This window comes from Pelodiscus sinensis, chromosome 9, assembly GCF_049634645.1.
Source record: "Pelodiscus sinensis isolate JC-2024 chromosome 9, ASM4963464v1, whole genome shotgun sequence".
Lineage (NCBI taxonomy): Eukaryota > Metazoa > Chordata > Testudines > Trionychidae > Pelodiscus > Pelodiscus sinensis.
This window is the reverse complement of record NC_134719.1, coordinates 412,070-428,130: the sequence shown is the minus strand read 5'-3', so window position 1 is coordinate 428,130 and position 16,061 is coordinate 412,070. Positions and strand designations below refer to the sequence as shown.

Below are 16,061 nucleotides of genomic sequence, written 5' to 3'. Positions count from 1 at the left end.
TGCCTTTCTGAATTGCAGTCTGTGGGGTGGAGAGAGATTTGACTCACTGTTTCGTAATAATTACTAATGAAATTCTAGATCTGTAATAACATTGTGGATATCTAAAACAAACCATTTGCTTGCTTGCTTTGTTTTTCAAAAGTGCAAACAGATCAACTTTAAGCCATACGTTCTTGGTAATAGAGGTCTTTTCCCCATTTATGTTTGATAGATATTTTTGTTTCCGCAGGAATGTCAAATCCTAATTTCATGATGCATCATGGGCTTAAGAAAATTGAATTTAATAAAGGCAAAAGATGAATGGCACTTTTAAAGGTCCCAACACTTGTCTTTATTAGTGGGACAAGTTGCAGGGTTTCCAAACACTACTTCTCTGCCAATGAAAGTTTAAATGAAAAGTACAGTGGTGTCACAGGTTACATTTCATCACAGGACTGGCTAATGTTGTTAGTGAAGGACTGGAGCTGATTTCATGGGGCTGGGATCTGTTGCCTTAGATACCAGCGGAGCAAACATTGCCAGAGACTGGAAAAATCTCTACTCTAGGGAGCGTTCGGATAAACAGCCTTTGGGAAGGTCCTTGCCACACCTTTGAAAAGCTGACCAAAGAAGCACCCCCCACTCCCCTTTCTTTCTCCCAAAAAAACCCAGCTACGTTGCTCGTTTTTTTTCTCTGTGATCATGTGCTTGTCATAGACGCGTGTTAATTCTTGATAGCATTACATTTCCCAGCTTTCTCCGTCAGCTTTTTATTCTCCCAGTCTGTTTTAATCTGGCCCTCCTGAAACTCTTTTTTGCTTCTAGTCTGGAAGCAAATGACAAACACCCTTGTGCATCAGATGCTTGGGTTCTCTTTTCAGCTCCTCTTTGGCTCCTGGTGCTTGGAGGGCCCCTCGGGGTCCGTTCCCTCTGGATAGCTCTCTGCATTGCAACACAAAAACGGTGGCTCTCTCTCCATCCGGGAGAAGAGCAAGTTCTTTTCGCTTCAACCTGTGATGGAGGTATCCTTTTGGACAGGCGTGCCTTCTGTGGAGCCCAGCCCCAGAAGGTGCGGGCTTCCTCAGCACCTGTTGAAGTCAGTGGTGTCAAAGGGATCAGCCCCTGGAAGGATGAATGGGTCCTTAAGCTTGAGAATGGACGGCTGGGAAGTAGGAGAGCAGTAGCTGCTAGCTAGCCCTCTTTTTAGCGAAGGCTACAAGATGCTTCCATTGCAACTCCCTTGTCGTGCTTTTTAGAACGCTCTCCTCCTGAGCTGGAGCGCGCAGGGCTCGGTGTCTGCTCTGCGCAGACGGTATAGCGGAAGAGGTCGAGCCAGACGCGTTCAGCCGTTCCAGAGTTACACAAGGGGGAAGAACGAAGCCCTGTTTCCTAGTCTGAGCGCGCTCTATTGCGGCTGAGTTTGGTGCGATCAGATTTACAATGGGGCTAGGTCTGCATGGTGCATGGGACCTTTGTGAAGTACCTGCTGCGTATCTACTAATGATCTGGAGCAGAGAAACGTTAAGCCTTCACTCAGGGCCGAGGCAGAGAAATCGTGTACGCCACAGTCAGGAAACAAAGTGCCTCCCGCTGCAGTGCTTGTTGGTAAGGCGTGGCATGGGGCAGGCTTAGCGTGGTGGGTGAGCCAATTGCTTTGGCATTTCCTGCTACTTGATTTCTCCACCTTAACTTTGCACTGAGGATAAATGTTGTGCTTATTTCTTCTTCAGTTGTCATGCCTTGCCCACACTTTCTACCCACCCCTTTCTATTCTCTCGACACCGTCTGCCCCCATCCTTGGATCAGGAACCATCAGGGGCCATCCATGCTGTAGTAGCGTATTTGGGTATACAATGCGAAGTGGATGTCGGTGTTAAGGATGTTAAATTTAGATTAATGAACTAATTGAATAGTCGATGCAATTTGCATCGACTGTTCGATTAGTCAATCAGGGCACCTGCGCCTTGGAAATGCAGTAAGAGCCCTGCCGGTTGTTGCTACATTACAAAGGCGGGAGCACCGTGGGGAGCATGGGGCCGGTGGGGGACTGCTTGAGTGCCCCCGCTCGTCCCTGCTCCTGCGGCGCTTCTGCTTTTGAAATGTACCAGGGACGGGGCTCTTGCTACGTTTCCAAGGCGGAAGCGCTGCCAGTTCCCCGCTGCGCCCCTACCCCCCTCATGGAGATGGTGCTGGGGGGAGCCGCCCCTCCTGCCTCTCTCTGATAGAGGCAGCAGGAACGGGGGGATTAGTTGAATGGACTAGTTGCTTACATCCCTGGTCTGTGTTGGGCGGTGGTTTCTTTCTCCCCTCACCCCCCTTCTTTCTCCCTTTGGCTTAAGCCAGCGGTGATGTCATAGATACGAGAGGATGACCTCACAGAGATTTCCAGGCCTGGGTCCCTGGGGTTGCAGTCAGGGCTCTGAAAGCTACCGTAGCCGCTCTGCAGTGGCTGTGGTTGGCACATGCTAATTTTATTCACGAGAGTTGCTTTTTATTTATTTATTTTGTATTCCTTCTTATTTGTCTCTTCCAGATGTTTTCAGGCAGTTTTTTGTTGTTAAACTAATTCCATTCATGTTTTAAAAATTTATGAAAGCGCTAATAAAAATGTCAAAGTGGTAAAAATGTTAGCTTTTGCTGTGCTTTGATTAAATTTTGCAAACTGTTTTTGAATATTAAAACGCAATATTTTTTTATTCTCTCTCTCTCTCCTGCTTTTCCCCCTCCTCTCCCCCCAGTGATTTGAGAGCCTTGGTGCGTGGTTATCACTCAATGGGCTCATTTGCACTCCAGAGCCCTGGTGCCATGCATCTCTATTAAACACAGAGACAAATTATTCTTTAAAGACACCAAACAAATTGTCACTTCTCTTGCATTAAACTTGGGGGGAGAAGGGGGGGCAAACACAAAGGATTTTATCGCCTTTATACAGCGGGTGGATCTTTTAATTTCAGATGTATATTTTTAATAATTGAGAAATCCATCGTAACAGGCTTTGTTTAAACTTTTTATTAACAGGCCCATGTAAATTTTTGATTGCTGATTATTCCTGTAATTGAACTCTCTCCTGATGAAGAACGTTTCTATTTCTCTATCAGCATAAATTCACTATAAGGAATAAACTGGCATTTGCTGCAGAGCTCTAACGAGCCAGAAAGGTTGCATTGGTGAGGAAGCGCCGGGTTTATCACAGAAGGATCTGTGTATTGCGGTGGTGGGCGATCTCCGGTCTGCAGGCCACCTGTGTCCCATTAGGGTTCGGTGTGTGGCTCGTGAGACTTTTTGTTTACTGTTGTCTCCCCCTAGGGTTGCCAGATTCCGATGTTCTCTGTCTGCGTGGATTTTTTTCCTGAAAGTATTACTAAACACGAGTCAACAGTGTGACACTGTTGCAAAAAAAGCAAACTTGATTCTGGGCTGCATTAACAGGAGTGTTGTGAGCGAGACACGAGAAGTCATTCTTCCGCTCTACTCTGTGCTGATTAGGCCTCAATTGGAGTCTTGTGTCCAGCTCTGGGCACCACATTTCAGAAAAGATGTGGAGAAACTGGAGAAGGTCCAGAGAAGATCAACAAGAATGATGAAAGGTCTAGAGAACATGAGCTAGGAGGCAAGGCTGAAGGAATTGGGTTTGTTTAGTTTGGAAAAGAGAAGTCTGAGAGGGGACATGAGAGCAGTTTTCGAGTATCTAAAAGGATGTCACAAGGAGGGAGAAAAATTGTTCTCCTTGACCTCTGATGACAGAACAAAAACCAACGGGCTTAAACTGCAGCAAGGGTGGGTTAGGGTGGACATTAGGAAAAACTTCCTGCCTGTCAGGGTGTTTAAACACTGGAATAAGTTGCCTAGGGGAGGTTGTGGAATCTCCATCTCTGGAGATATGTAAGAGCAGGTTAGACAGACACCTGCCAAGGATGATCAGACAGTGCTGATTCCTGGCTTATGCCCCTGCTTTTTAAATGTATTAAGAGCCATCATTTAAAAAGCAGAGGTACAGCAGTGGAGACCAGGAATCAGCTGTCCTGGCTTCACTCCTGGTCCTCCCCACTGCCTCGCTGCGCGTCTGCTTTTTAAATGTATTAAGAGCTCTGGTGGCTCGTAATACATTTAAAAGTCAGAGATGCAGCAGGGTTAGGACCTGGGCTGGGAGATAACCCTGCTGCAGCTCTGCAGTTTCCCCCCTTATCGACTAGTTGATGGAAATTCCATCCACTGCTCCATTAGCTGATTACCTGCCACGTAACATCCCTATTCCTTCCTGGGTGAATCTCCTGCTGGCGGTGCCCGTTGGGCCTAGCTCTTTCCTTTTTAGAGCTGTGTGATGCCTCTTCTTACAGTGGTGATGTGCTGGGTTGTTTCTGTGACCGTGGTGTCTCGGAGCCCCCATATGGGCTAGATCCATTGTGCTTGGTGCAGTCTGAAGACAGGACCCAAAGAGCTTTTCTTGCCAGCTGTTGCCTTTTTGTAACAACCTGTTTTCTTTTGTGCCTTGTGCAGGAAATCATTGAGTTCCCCATTCTGAAGCTAAATGGCAGGACGATGGAGATTGAATCCACCTTTCACATGTATGTGCAGCCGATGGTGCACCCTCAGCTTACTCCCTTCTGTACAGAGGTAAAACACGAGGGGCGCCCAGTGCTCTGAGTCGCGCTCAACCCGGGACACGGGGTTACCTGCTGCATGGGGCCTGGGGGAGCACAAAGGGTCACTCCAACTCCTTGTCGGTTATTAGAATAACAAGTTTGTTACATGTCTTGGCGCCTCAGTCCTGGAGCAAGGCTCGTTTGTGCGCTGCGGTACAAACAGCACTAACCGCTCTTGTGGCAAAGCTGTTGTTTTTGACTCGTACACAATGGCTGTCGACAACCTCTTTAATTGTGTGGTTCCTCAGTGCAGGGAGAGGTACTGGGGATCCTCTCCAGAGAGCAGAGAAAGGTACGTGTCAGCCTGTCGACACAGCTCCAACCCTGCAGTTTGGGGTGGAAGGTTAAATAGAGCATGTTCCAAATAACGCTGTGAGTCGAGGGATCTGCTGTCCTATCCCATGAGTCTCACTGCTCTGGGTTGATGACACCAGAACCCTCTAATCTTGTGATAAGACAAATTTTAAAAACTTAAAGATGATTTTCTTTGCAGGATGTGACTGTGTTCTTGTTTACCTGATTGCGTTCACCACGAAGGGCCATTGTTCACCTAGTCCTTATCCACCTCTTCCCAAATAGGGCACTGAGAGGATGAAAATGACACAAGGTCCCGAGGCTGAGACCCTTAGCCTCTAAAAGGGAGGGATAAGTGACCCTCTAGGAAGGAGTACTGCAGAAAGGGATCCTGGGGTCACACTAAATACGAGCCAACACTGTGACACTGTTGCAAGAAAAGCAAACGTGATTCTGGGCTGCATGAATAGGAGAGTGGTGAGCAAGACACGAGAAGTCATTCTTCTGCTCTGCTCTGCGCTGATTAGGCCTCAGTTGGAGTCTTGTGTCCAGTGCTGGGCACCATGTTTCAAGAAAGATGTGGAGAGGGTCCAGAGATGAGCAACAACAATGATGAAAGGTCTAGAAAACATGAGCCTATGAGGGAAGGCTGAAGGAATTGGGCTTGTTTAGCTTAGAAAAGAGAGGACTGAGGGGGGACATGATAGTGGTTTTCAAGTATTTAAAAGGGTGTTACAAGGAGAAGGGAAAAAATTGTTCTCCTTCACCTCTGTTGATAGGACAGGAGCATTGGACTTAAACGGCAGCACAGGAGGTTAGGTTGGACATTAGGAAACACTTTCTGCCTGTCAGGGTGGTTAAACACCGGAATGAATTGCCTGGAGAGGTTGTGGAATCTCCATCACTAGAGATATTTAAGAGCAGGTTGGACAGGCACCTGTCAGGGATGGTCTAGACAGTATTTGGTCCTGCCATGAGGACAGGGGACTGGACTTGATGACCTCTTGAGGCCCCTTCCTGTTCTAGGAGTCTGTGATTCTCTCTCTCTCTCTCTCTCTCTCTCTCTCTCTCTCTCTCTCTCTCTCTCTCTCTCTCAAAGAATTAAGAATTAGCATTAGTATGTACACTGAAGGTTTTCTCTAATACAGCTGTCAAAATGAAATAATAATCATATTTACAGGTTTGTGGGTGATAGGAGAAGCCTGGAGAAGGGTTAACATGGTGCCCATCTTTAAAGAGGAGCGTGGGTTTACTAAGGACAAATCAGGCCAAACCAGCATGATTGCCTTCATTGGCAGGTTAGCTGCTTTGGTTGGTTAGGGGGAATGTGGTGGTTGCAATATACCGGGACTGTAGCAAGGCTTTTGGCGCAGTCCCACGTGGCATTTTGCTAAGCACGCTGGAGAAATGTGGGCTGGACAGAACTGCCATGAGGTGGATACAGAATTGGTCATGTGGCCGCAGACGCAGAGTGACTATGGCTTGAATGGTGCTGGAGTGGGAGGAGGTCTCAAGTGGGGTCCCACAGTGGGCCTGGTGGTCTGGTGGTGTTTAGCATCTTTATTAAGGATCTGAGTGTAGGAAAAGAAGGCATGCTGATCAAATTTTGCAGCTAACACAGCGCTAGGGAGGGTTGCCAATGCTTTGGGAGAATCGCGATAAATTGGAAAACTGGGTTATCGAGGACAAAACGAAACGCCACAAAGTCCAAGGTGCACAGCGCCGTCCTTCGGGGAGAAAACTCCGCTGCACAAATACAGAATGGGGGATAGCTGGCTGGGCAGCAGCACGGCTGAGACGGATCTGGGAGTTGCGGTGGGTCACAACCTCAACGTGAGTTGGCTGTTACAATGCTGTTACAAAGAAGCAAATGCAGTGTTATGTTGCATGCAAGCCATGGGATTGTCAGTACCTGTGGATGTGACACATTGGAGAGGGTCCAGCGGAGGGCAACCAAAATGCTGAGGGGGCTGGAGCACACGACCTATGGGGAGAGGCTGAGGGACTTGGGTCTGTTTAGTCTGCAGAAGAGCAGAGTGAGGGGGAATTTGAGAGCAGCCTGCAACTTCCTGAAGGGAGGTTCCAAAGAGGATGGAGAGAGGCTGTTCTCAGTAGTGACAGATGGCAGAACAAGGAGCGATGGTCTCAAGTTGCAGTGGGGAAGGTCTAGGTTGGATATTAGGAAAAACTGTTTCCCTAGGAGGAGGGTGAAGCCCTGGGCTGGGTTCCCTAGGGAGGGAGTGGAATCTCCATCCCTAGAGGTGTTTAAGTCCTGGCTTGACCAAGCCCTGGCTGGGATGATGGAGTTGGGGTTGGTCCTGCTTTGGGCAGGGGGCTCGACTCGATGGCTCCTGAGGTCTCTGCCGGCCCTGGGATTCTATGATCCTATGATGATACTGCTCTACTTGGCGCTGATTAGGTCCGAGCTGGAGGACTCTGTCCGATTTCTGACACCAATGTACAGAAAGGATCTACAGGAAGTGGAAGGGGCTGAGAGACGAGTGAGACAGATGATCAAAGGGCTGGGATGCCAGCTTCTGAGCTGCGGCTGAAGGAAGAGGCTGTGTTTCGTTGGAACGAGAAGAGTCCAGGGGGATATGTTAGTGGTTTTTGAAGCCCTTGCCATTCGCGGTTTCATATTTTCGTGGTGTACTGCACCAGCCCAAGCATAGGATGCAGTGTGATGGCGCCTTTTCAGTGCACTCGAGGAACAGAGCCTGAACATTAACAAGGAAATGGAAGCTGCGGTGAGGCCGGACTGGAAGATTGCAGCTATTCTGTGTGTTTATTGCAGTATAACATGTAAACATTAATCTCTTGCATCATTACATCATTTTATATGGAAAATGTGGTGATGTGACGGGAACTCCCTTCCCCAGTATTCGCGGATTTCACTTTTCACAGCCATGTGAAGAACGTATCCCCCACGAATGACGGCAACTGCCGGTACTAGGAAGGTAGCCATAAAAAAGCCAAAGGTCTCGTACTCCTGCCTCTTGCCACAGAGGGCAGAAGAGGAGGCAGACGGCTCAAAGCACAGGACAGCAGAGTCGGATTAAACCTCGGGAGAAGCTTCCGAACTAGAAGAACGGGGAGACGATGGGACAGAGGTGTAGGGAGGTCGTGGAAGCTCCTTCTCTGGAGGTTTTCAAGAGGAGGCTGGAGCTATCGATCTTGGACGGTTCAGACACCACAAACCCTGGAGGACCCTCGCTGGCCCTGCTAGCCCCCTGGCTCTGTCACTATGGGCTGTTCTGATGTGACGTGTCCCACTGGCTAAAACCTTGGGCTGGGCTCTGTTCCCACTCTTCTTTTAACTCCGTGTGTGATTTGGCAAGTCGTTTTCCTCCTGGGTGCCTCCGTTTCTCCTTTAGAGGGATTAAACTTACCCTCACTAGTAAAACACATTGAGCTCTCTGGATGATATACACGCTCTGCTGCCCTGCTCACGTCCTCTACCCTCCCTGCCAGCGGTAACTAACCCTCATCCCCCAGCAAGACCCAGAGCTCCATTTGGCCCCCCAATTCAGTGGCAGATGGATCGGGTACCTTAGTGCTGGTCCCGTGCCTTGCAGCGTGTGGTCCGACAGGCTGCACTGGCTTGTTTCTGCCCGAAGAAGAGCTCCGTGTTAGCACGAAAGTCTGTTGGTCCAGTAAAAGTCTTTTCTGCCCACACCTTGTTTCTCCCTCCTGCAGGCATAAAACTCTCCTCAGAGACCATCCCTTCTTTCCCCAGCGTGAAAACAAATGCTTTTGTATTCCCTTCTCTGTAACTGAAAGCCATTCTGGGGGGGAGGGTTGTTCAAACTTTCCCCAAACCCTTAAGCATAGAAAACGGAATCCCCCGAGGGCGAGTGCTTCCAAAAGTTATCAATGGGGGAGAACAGGAGTGTAGCAGAAACGCACTGCAACCGCCGTAATGAGCATTGTGGGTAACGTACGTGTGTGTGTGAGAGAGAGAGAGAGAGAGAAATCTATAAACAGGCACATGCTGTACAGTATATTTAGAGGGACATTGCCTCGAGGATTTGGGTCCAAACTATGGGTCTGTACAAATTGACCTACATTTGCAAGAAATCCTCTCATAAAGTTTTAAATTGTGCAATAAAAATTGGAGCTGGGGGATTCAAACATTCCTTTGCTTTCCCCCTCCAAACTAAACATTGCAGCAGCGTGTTCCCGCACGAGTCCCCACAAGTGCAACTATTAGTCTTGCTTCCTCGTCCAAGCCGAGTGTGATCTAATGCACTAAGTGACCAGCTAGGGGCTGTCTGGCGCTGCCTTGGGAAAACACCTGCAGTGCTTGGGTGGCACTGCAATGGAATAAACGGCACGCTCTAGCTCTGGCGTGATGCAGGGATCCCGGTGGGAGGGTCTCTGGTCTGTGTGATGTAGGAGGCCAGGCGGGAGGGTCACAGAGGTCCCTTCTGGCCTTGGAATCTACAGCACTGGAGGCACAAATGTGTTTGACTCTGACCGACTCTCTCAGTATTAATCATGTGAGGATTTGTCAGAAGCATGGCCAGGGAAAATGATTGTGTACGTGCTAAATAAATAAGGCAACATGTCTTTAAAATATGGCTTTTGTTGTGGTCTAGAGACCACGCGGTTTGTGGAGGTGAATGTAGCCTGAACCCTGTGTTAGGCACAGGTCTTTGGGCCTTAAGAGATTTCCGGTTTCAGCCCTTTTGCTCTGATCATGGAGGCAAATCCCAAAGGACGTTGCCTCATTGGAGATTGAATACCATCTGGCTCCACCTGGCTGAATATCCAGTGTAGATCCGTCGCTGGCCGCCTTCTCCCACCACTCAAGAGTTTGGCAGTCGTGTGGTCGCCAGCCGTGCAGTGGCGTTTCTGGGTGATCGCTCTTCTGTTGGAAGTGGGACAAGAAGTTTTGATAGAGCAACCTTCCTTCAGCCAAGAGGAGTTCCCGCTTGCTGCCCAGCCCTTCCCTCTGCTGTCATGTAGATGCTCCTCACAGCTGATTTGTAGATTCCAAGGTCAAAGGCGGTCACTGTGATCAGCTAGTCTGACCGCCAGGATAACACGGGCCAGAGAACTGCCACAGAGTAATTCCTGGATCAGATCTGTTAGAATACTTGACACTGTGCTCCAGGCCTAGCCATTCCAGAAGAGTGTCCTCCGGATGTTTGGGTCTGGCCCCTCTGCCCAGGGACAAATTTTGCCTGAGGCATGTTCCCTAAAAACGGGGACACGGACTGATCGCCCTCGTCGTTTTACTAAACAAACCAGGGTGGATTGATTTAAATCATGATTTAAATGCCCCCCCCCCATCATACGTTTTCATATATTTCTTCAAACAATGGCACAAATCTGATCACTAAAATGTGCTAATGTGCAGCCCAGCATTTTACTACACGGAAGAGGGTCTACTTTATCTGATTTGTTTTAAAAAAAAAAGTGGATTTTTTTATCAATTTAAAAAATAGTCCGTAATCCTCATGACCTGTGTGGAGCTGTGGATGCAGCAACAGTCCATTAGGAATGGTAAGAAGTAAATCACACGCACAACCACAATAGCCCTTCCCTTTTGTTAAACTTAAGTCTGAAGTGTTACAGAAATGTTTGACGTGTGCAGTTGCAGCAGTCTCCCGAGTTGCCGGCTGACAGCTGTCCTTAGACCCTTTAAAGAAAAATTCTGATTGTATTAACCTAACGGAGGAGTCCTCAGAACACTAAGTGTACAGTGTCCGTAAAACTTCTGCAGCGAGCGAGCTCCCCTCTGCCCCACTCCCACGTTCATTGGGTTGCAGCTCTGATTCCAAGCTACCAAAACACCTGAAGACCGACTGTGCTTGGAGTACGCTCAATCGGGACGTAATCCCCACTGCCATCATGTAGTGGATGGGCTTCCTTTGGGCAGCTGAGTTCTGCTGAAGTAACACAGGGACTAGACTTACAGCGTCAGCGATGTGGTCTGTGGCCGCAATGTCCCGGGAGTGTGTGACATCGTATGAAATAAGAAAATGACACTCTGGCAGCTGGCAACTCGATTTCTCTCGCTGGTAGACTTGGGCGGTAGAGTCTGACCCTAGCTAACTAATTAAATAAGCACTAATGCCGTGGTCACCAACCAGTAGATCAGGTGAGCCTGGGCGTGAGAGCCCATTGGCAGGGCAGAGGGCTGTCTGTGACTCAGGCGCAGGTGGGGACAGCTGGCGCCTGTGGGGTTCGCGCTTGGGGATTGATTGGCAAGGCCAAAACTCAAAGCCTCAGTGGGGTTTTAGCCCCGCTGCCCCGTAGGGCAGCATAGCAGAGAGGGGGAGGTGGCTTACCCAGGGTCATACAGTGAGTCTGTGGCAGAGCTGGGAATAGAACCCAGCTCCCCTGCACTGCCTGCACTGTCCTCACTCCCTACAGTGTGCCCAGCGGTTCAGCCTGTGGCTGTAGCCCCCAGACGGTGTCATCTGGCCATGTCCCCATCTAGCCACATGCCCCTTCCTGGCCCTGCGCCCCTTTCCGGTGCAGCTGCAAAGTCAAGGACCTGCCAGTCGTGCCCGGAAAGCCGTGGGAAGCCATTCCTGAGGACAGAGGTCATGTGAGGTTTCCTCTGCCCCTTTCCAGAGCTTCAGCATGGGGCTCTCCCCACAGGGCTGGGGCCAGCTCTCCCACGAGGCAGTAATGGTGAGGGGTGAGTGACCCATTCACGCTGAGTGAGCGGCAGGAAAAACTTCCCCTAAGAAAGGAACAAAACAAGTCAAGCAGACAGAAGGCTAGAGAAGAGTGCGGTTCATCTCTTAAATGTATTTCCCTTTGGTGCATGGGGAGTCTGAAGGCAGCAGCGGCTGTACAATTAAAAGACAGATTAATATAAACGCAGTTTCTGGAACTCTAACAGTGTCTGTGTTTCTCCACTTCCTTAAAATGCCGCCTAATAATGACTTGATGAACTTCAGAAACCCACTTAGAGGAACTCAGCAGCCTTAGAATGAAAGTGTATTCCCCCAAAGGTATACGTTGCCGTTGCGTGTGAGTTGCCACAAGAAAATACTTTTCCCACTCAGCCAGCTTATTCTGCGAGTTAGGTCCTTTGCAGTCAGTAAATGTAATTACTCTTTAATTGGAGTTTAATCGTTTTTTGGTGGGTTTTTTAAAGTTTTGATGCTGTAAGCCAAGCAGCCAAAGAAGCATGGGGTGGGCTACATGCACAGGCTTCTGTCTGCTTAATAAGGCACCAAAGCCCCGGGCTTGTCGTAAGGCTCATGTTCTCAGATGGGGCTGAAATCTTCTACAGTCTAAGAGCTGCTCCTGGATTGGAGAGAGCCTGTCAAGAACGCTTCCCGGCTGCAGCTCATGACGAGACTGTCACGGCTTTGTGAATGGGGGGGTTGTATGTCTGAACAATCATTGTCTTCAGCCGTATACAATCTTCCCTGGACTGGGGTTCTGCTACGTTCCGAACACAGCGATACTAAATGAAGTAACACGGCTGGGTTTGGCTTTCCCACATCCCCGAGCCGTGTCATTAGACCGACACAAGTGGTGGTGTATACCATGTCCAAGGGCAGTTGGGGCTACCCTGCTCTGCCCCGGCCGGCTGGAGCGAGTCTGGTGAAGCCGCGTCGTGCCGATAGGTGTCGGCATTAGGGATATGACAGTGTAACCGTGCACACGGTTAAATGAAGAACCCGGGTTCATGGGTTAACCTTCAGAGTCACGTGCAGGCCGCTGGTGCGGCGGGGAGCCAGCTGTGCCCCCATGTGGAACTGTGGAATTTTCCTCCCCCAGTAGTTACATATTTACTTAAATGCATTTAAGATCCCAAGTCGGCATAGTTACACCACCTCCGTGAGAGGCAGAAGCCACGCCCCCCGACATAGTGTGGTGGGAACTCCACTCTCAGTGGATGTAATTTATATCGCTGGGGAGGGTGGCTTTTTACACGCCTGAGCGATGTAACTTCCATCACCTTAAGCGGTAGTGTGGACAAGTCCTAAGCACTCCCAACGCTGCCAGGCACTTTGTGGACACCCCCCGCCCCCAGCCTTGACCCTAAGGACACTCATGCATGTGCTGTGTGCGAAATATGCAAGTCATCCAGCTGACATCAGTGATACAGCGGATGTGCTTAAATGTGTGCAGGGTTAGCCCCACAGTCCGCCTCTGTCCCAAAGAGCTTACAGAGAAACCTTTACAATGAAATGGATTTTCCTCAGTTGGAATTACGTTGTTTTAAATATATATTTTTAGTGCCTGAGGCTTAGAATTTACAATTAGGGCGTTTTAAACTAAAATAAAGCACGAATACGCCTTTCTCTAACGGCAGTGGCGGACAAACGAACTCACCTCATTTGACGAGGAAGGTTTATTTTATGTATCAGTTGCGAGGCATTTCGGTTGTGTCCTCACCACAGCATGAGAATGCTGGAGGGCGGCTTGTGTGTATAATCAAATCTGGCTTTGTAACTTATGGCAGCAGCAACACTGATACTGAAAAGATTGGCCTATTGAAACGGGGAGCGTTCAGGGTATTACTGACTGGAGGGCTGGAAAAAATGATCTATTGTTCCCCGAAGCCAAGCCGTATTTCATCGCGGATGTGGAAGTGGTCGTTGCATAATGGTTTCGGGAATCGCGCTGTGTTCTTGCTTACCGAGGGGACGGTTCCCGGGGCTGCTGTCCTGCAGGTGACAGGGCGTGGCATTGCTCGAGCTGCTAACGAGAGTGCTGTAAGATTTCCGAAAGGCGGGCAGGAGAGGGGACCTTCTAATTATCAGTGTGATCTTCCCTCTGACTCCTATTTTCTCTCTCTTTTGTCCCAGCTGACTGGAATTATTCAAGGCATGGTGGATGGGCAGCCAAGTCTCCAGCAAGTGCTTGAGGTAAGCAGGATAACCTTTAGCTCCTGAACTTTGACCTCTGCTCCCCCTTCCTCACCCCCTCCTGGGAATCCAACCGCGTAATTTGACTATGATTACGGCTTCATTAGAATAACATTTGCTGTCACGTCGGTGACATGCTGTTGAGAGTATTGAACCATTGATCTGTCATTCCCAGCTGTTGATGTCAAGGGGACTGACAAGATGTCCAAACGCCTGCCCGGAGACAGGCGAGCTGGCGGGTCGGGCTTGAGCCAGGCTTAAAGAGCCAGGACGTTGCTTTACAGCTTTGCAGGGGAGCCGGTCCCCCCTTCACCATTAAAGTAATGCTCCTACCTATTTAAGTGCTCAATAAGACACAAAGTATAGGCCTCTAAAACCTAATCTGTGCGATGTGCAAATGCAGATAAAGTCCTAATAATGCCATCTGCTTAATGTTGAATGCCTGCCGCCTTTAGGATTAATTAGCTTTAAAGTATTTTGCCATCAATAGCTTTTGTTGTTAGTCAAACACTGAGGAGAGCCTCCTACCGGAGCGCGCACGCCGGCTGCCGCTCAATGCGCTGTCTGTCAGGAGGTGCGCTGCCGCGGGCCCTAATTGGTCCTACTAATGCCAGCGCCTGCCTGGGCAAGGGAATCGAATTGACGCCTTTCGGGCCCTCTGCGGAGACGGCACTTCCTAGGCCGGGAATGACCAACCCAATATGCAAAGAGCCAAAATAGTTGTGAATATAGCGCAAAGAGCCGAGGGGGGGAAAAAAAAACTTGCCCCTTTAAGAAACACGTGTAGAGGCTTTTTGGCTGCCACGGGCTCCCGCCGGCCGACGCCATCTTGAAGACACCATTTTTAATGGCCACGCTGGACGGCTCCCCTGCCCTGGTGAGCACAGGGAGCCAGGAGCTGTTTGCAGGGGCGTCTGTCCTAGGCTGTGAGAGAGGTTACGGGTGCCGTGTCCTGCTCCTGGGGCCCACGGGCGCAGAGGCAGCTGCAGAGGCCACGTGGCAGCCCCGGGACTCGAAGTGGGGCTGATGAACAGTCCTGCAGCAGCGGCAGCTGCTTTGACCAGCCTTGAGAGGCGCCTCCCATTCCACGCCCAGCCTGAAAGACGGGGGTCAGTGAAATAGGGTCGGGGGAAATTTGTGCCTGGCCTGGCCCTGCTGGCCAAACCGAACCCCTAAGCAGTCTGGAGGGAAGGAGCGGGACTGGGAGGAGCTAGCAAGTGCCCGAGTTAAAAGTTGGGGCCGGGGATTCTGCCAAGCCCTGCCAACGTTGAGGGGGAGCAGAAGGAGATGCCATTGGCATGTCTCTCGCCCAAGACCTGAGGTGACGCGGCAGGTTTTCTGGGCCAGGCTCCTAGAAGGGGAAGAGGGTTGGGTGGGGAGGCCTGTCACACTCTTTGGAACATGGTGGGCCCTGGGTCCCCAGGGTAAGTGGGAAGGAGAAGCTCTTTAAATAACACCAAGTGAGCAGCGAGCTCCCCCTGCCCTGGGGCACTGCAGCGAGGAAGTGCTGGTCACCTCGCAAGCCTGGCTCCCTCGCCGCCACACGGGCTCGCTCAGCACCTCAGCAGTCTCAGCACCGTTTCAGCGGGAGGTAGCGGGGGCCATTCTCCATTAAATGTACATGCTGTAAAACCACAGAGCTCACGGCATGCTCCCTCTGGTTCCTGCCTGCCAGGGCAAGCCCACGCTGTCGTGTGCTCCTGCTTTCATTCATTGCGCTGGTGCCAAAACTTCTGTCATTACAGAGAAGTTCAAAGTGTATTCAAGTTGAGTTGCTCTGGTTGTGTGTCTGTCTGCCCACTGCTGAGTGTATCCACAGGTGCACGCCAGCACCCCCACTGCAATAGCCTTCCTCTGAGAGCCCGTGGAGTTTTGTAGACATTACGTTCACAACGTGTCATAGAGAGTGAAACCCTCTCTGCAGGTTTTGGAGGCACTCAGTGTTCCCTCTCGTTTTCTCGGTCCGTGTGTGGAATGACTTTTGTTATGTGCACCAAAATGGGTATGGTGCACCACCTGACAAAAGGGCAGTGTGTGGTGGGGCTGGTGCCGAGGGGTTAGCATGGGGGAGGGGACTTAGGGCCAATGGTCCCACTAATATTTTCCATCCAAGTGCAGATTTTTTTCTGTCCATGTGCAGAATAAAATGGTTGTGTGCACTGAGGTATGTGTGACTGTGCACCACCAGCAGATACAAAACCCAGCTGTGGGCTTTCCGGTAAGCAACTGGGCAGCACTGGAACCACGCCGCGTGGTCGCACAAGTGCACAGCGTGCAGGGAACACTGCTCAGGGCTGGGGCA

General features: G+C 50.1%; 1 protein-coding gene across 4 annotated transcripts in view; it reads left to right on the top strand.

Annotated features, from left to right (window-relative positions):
- ERI3 (ERI1 exoribonuclease family member 3) overlaps positions 1-16,061 on the top strand; it is a 187,263-nt gene that overhangs the window by 30,548 nt on the left and 140,654 nt on the right. For all 4 annotated transcript variants that reach the window (XR_012905823.1, XM_075935805.1, XM_075935806.1 and 1 more), the window contains exons 3-4: positions 4,477-4,593; positions 13,700-13,759. Coding sequence is in view for 3 of the 4 variants with exons in the window: in XM_075935805.1 (XP_075791920.1) it covers positions 4,477-4,593; positions 13,700-13,759 (177 nt within the window). In the remaining variant the exon portion in view is untranslated. The remainder of the gene's footprint in view (positions 1-4,476; positions 4,594-13,699; positions 13,760-16,061) is intronic.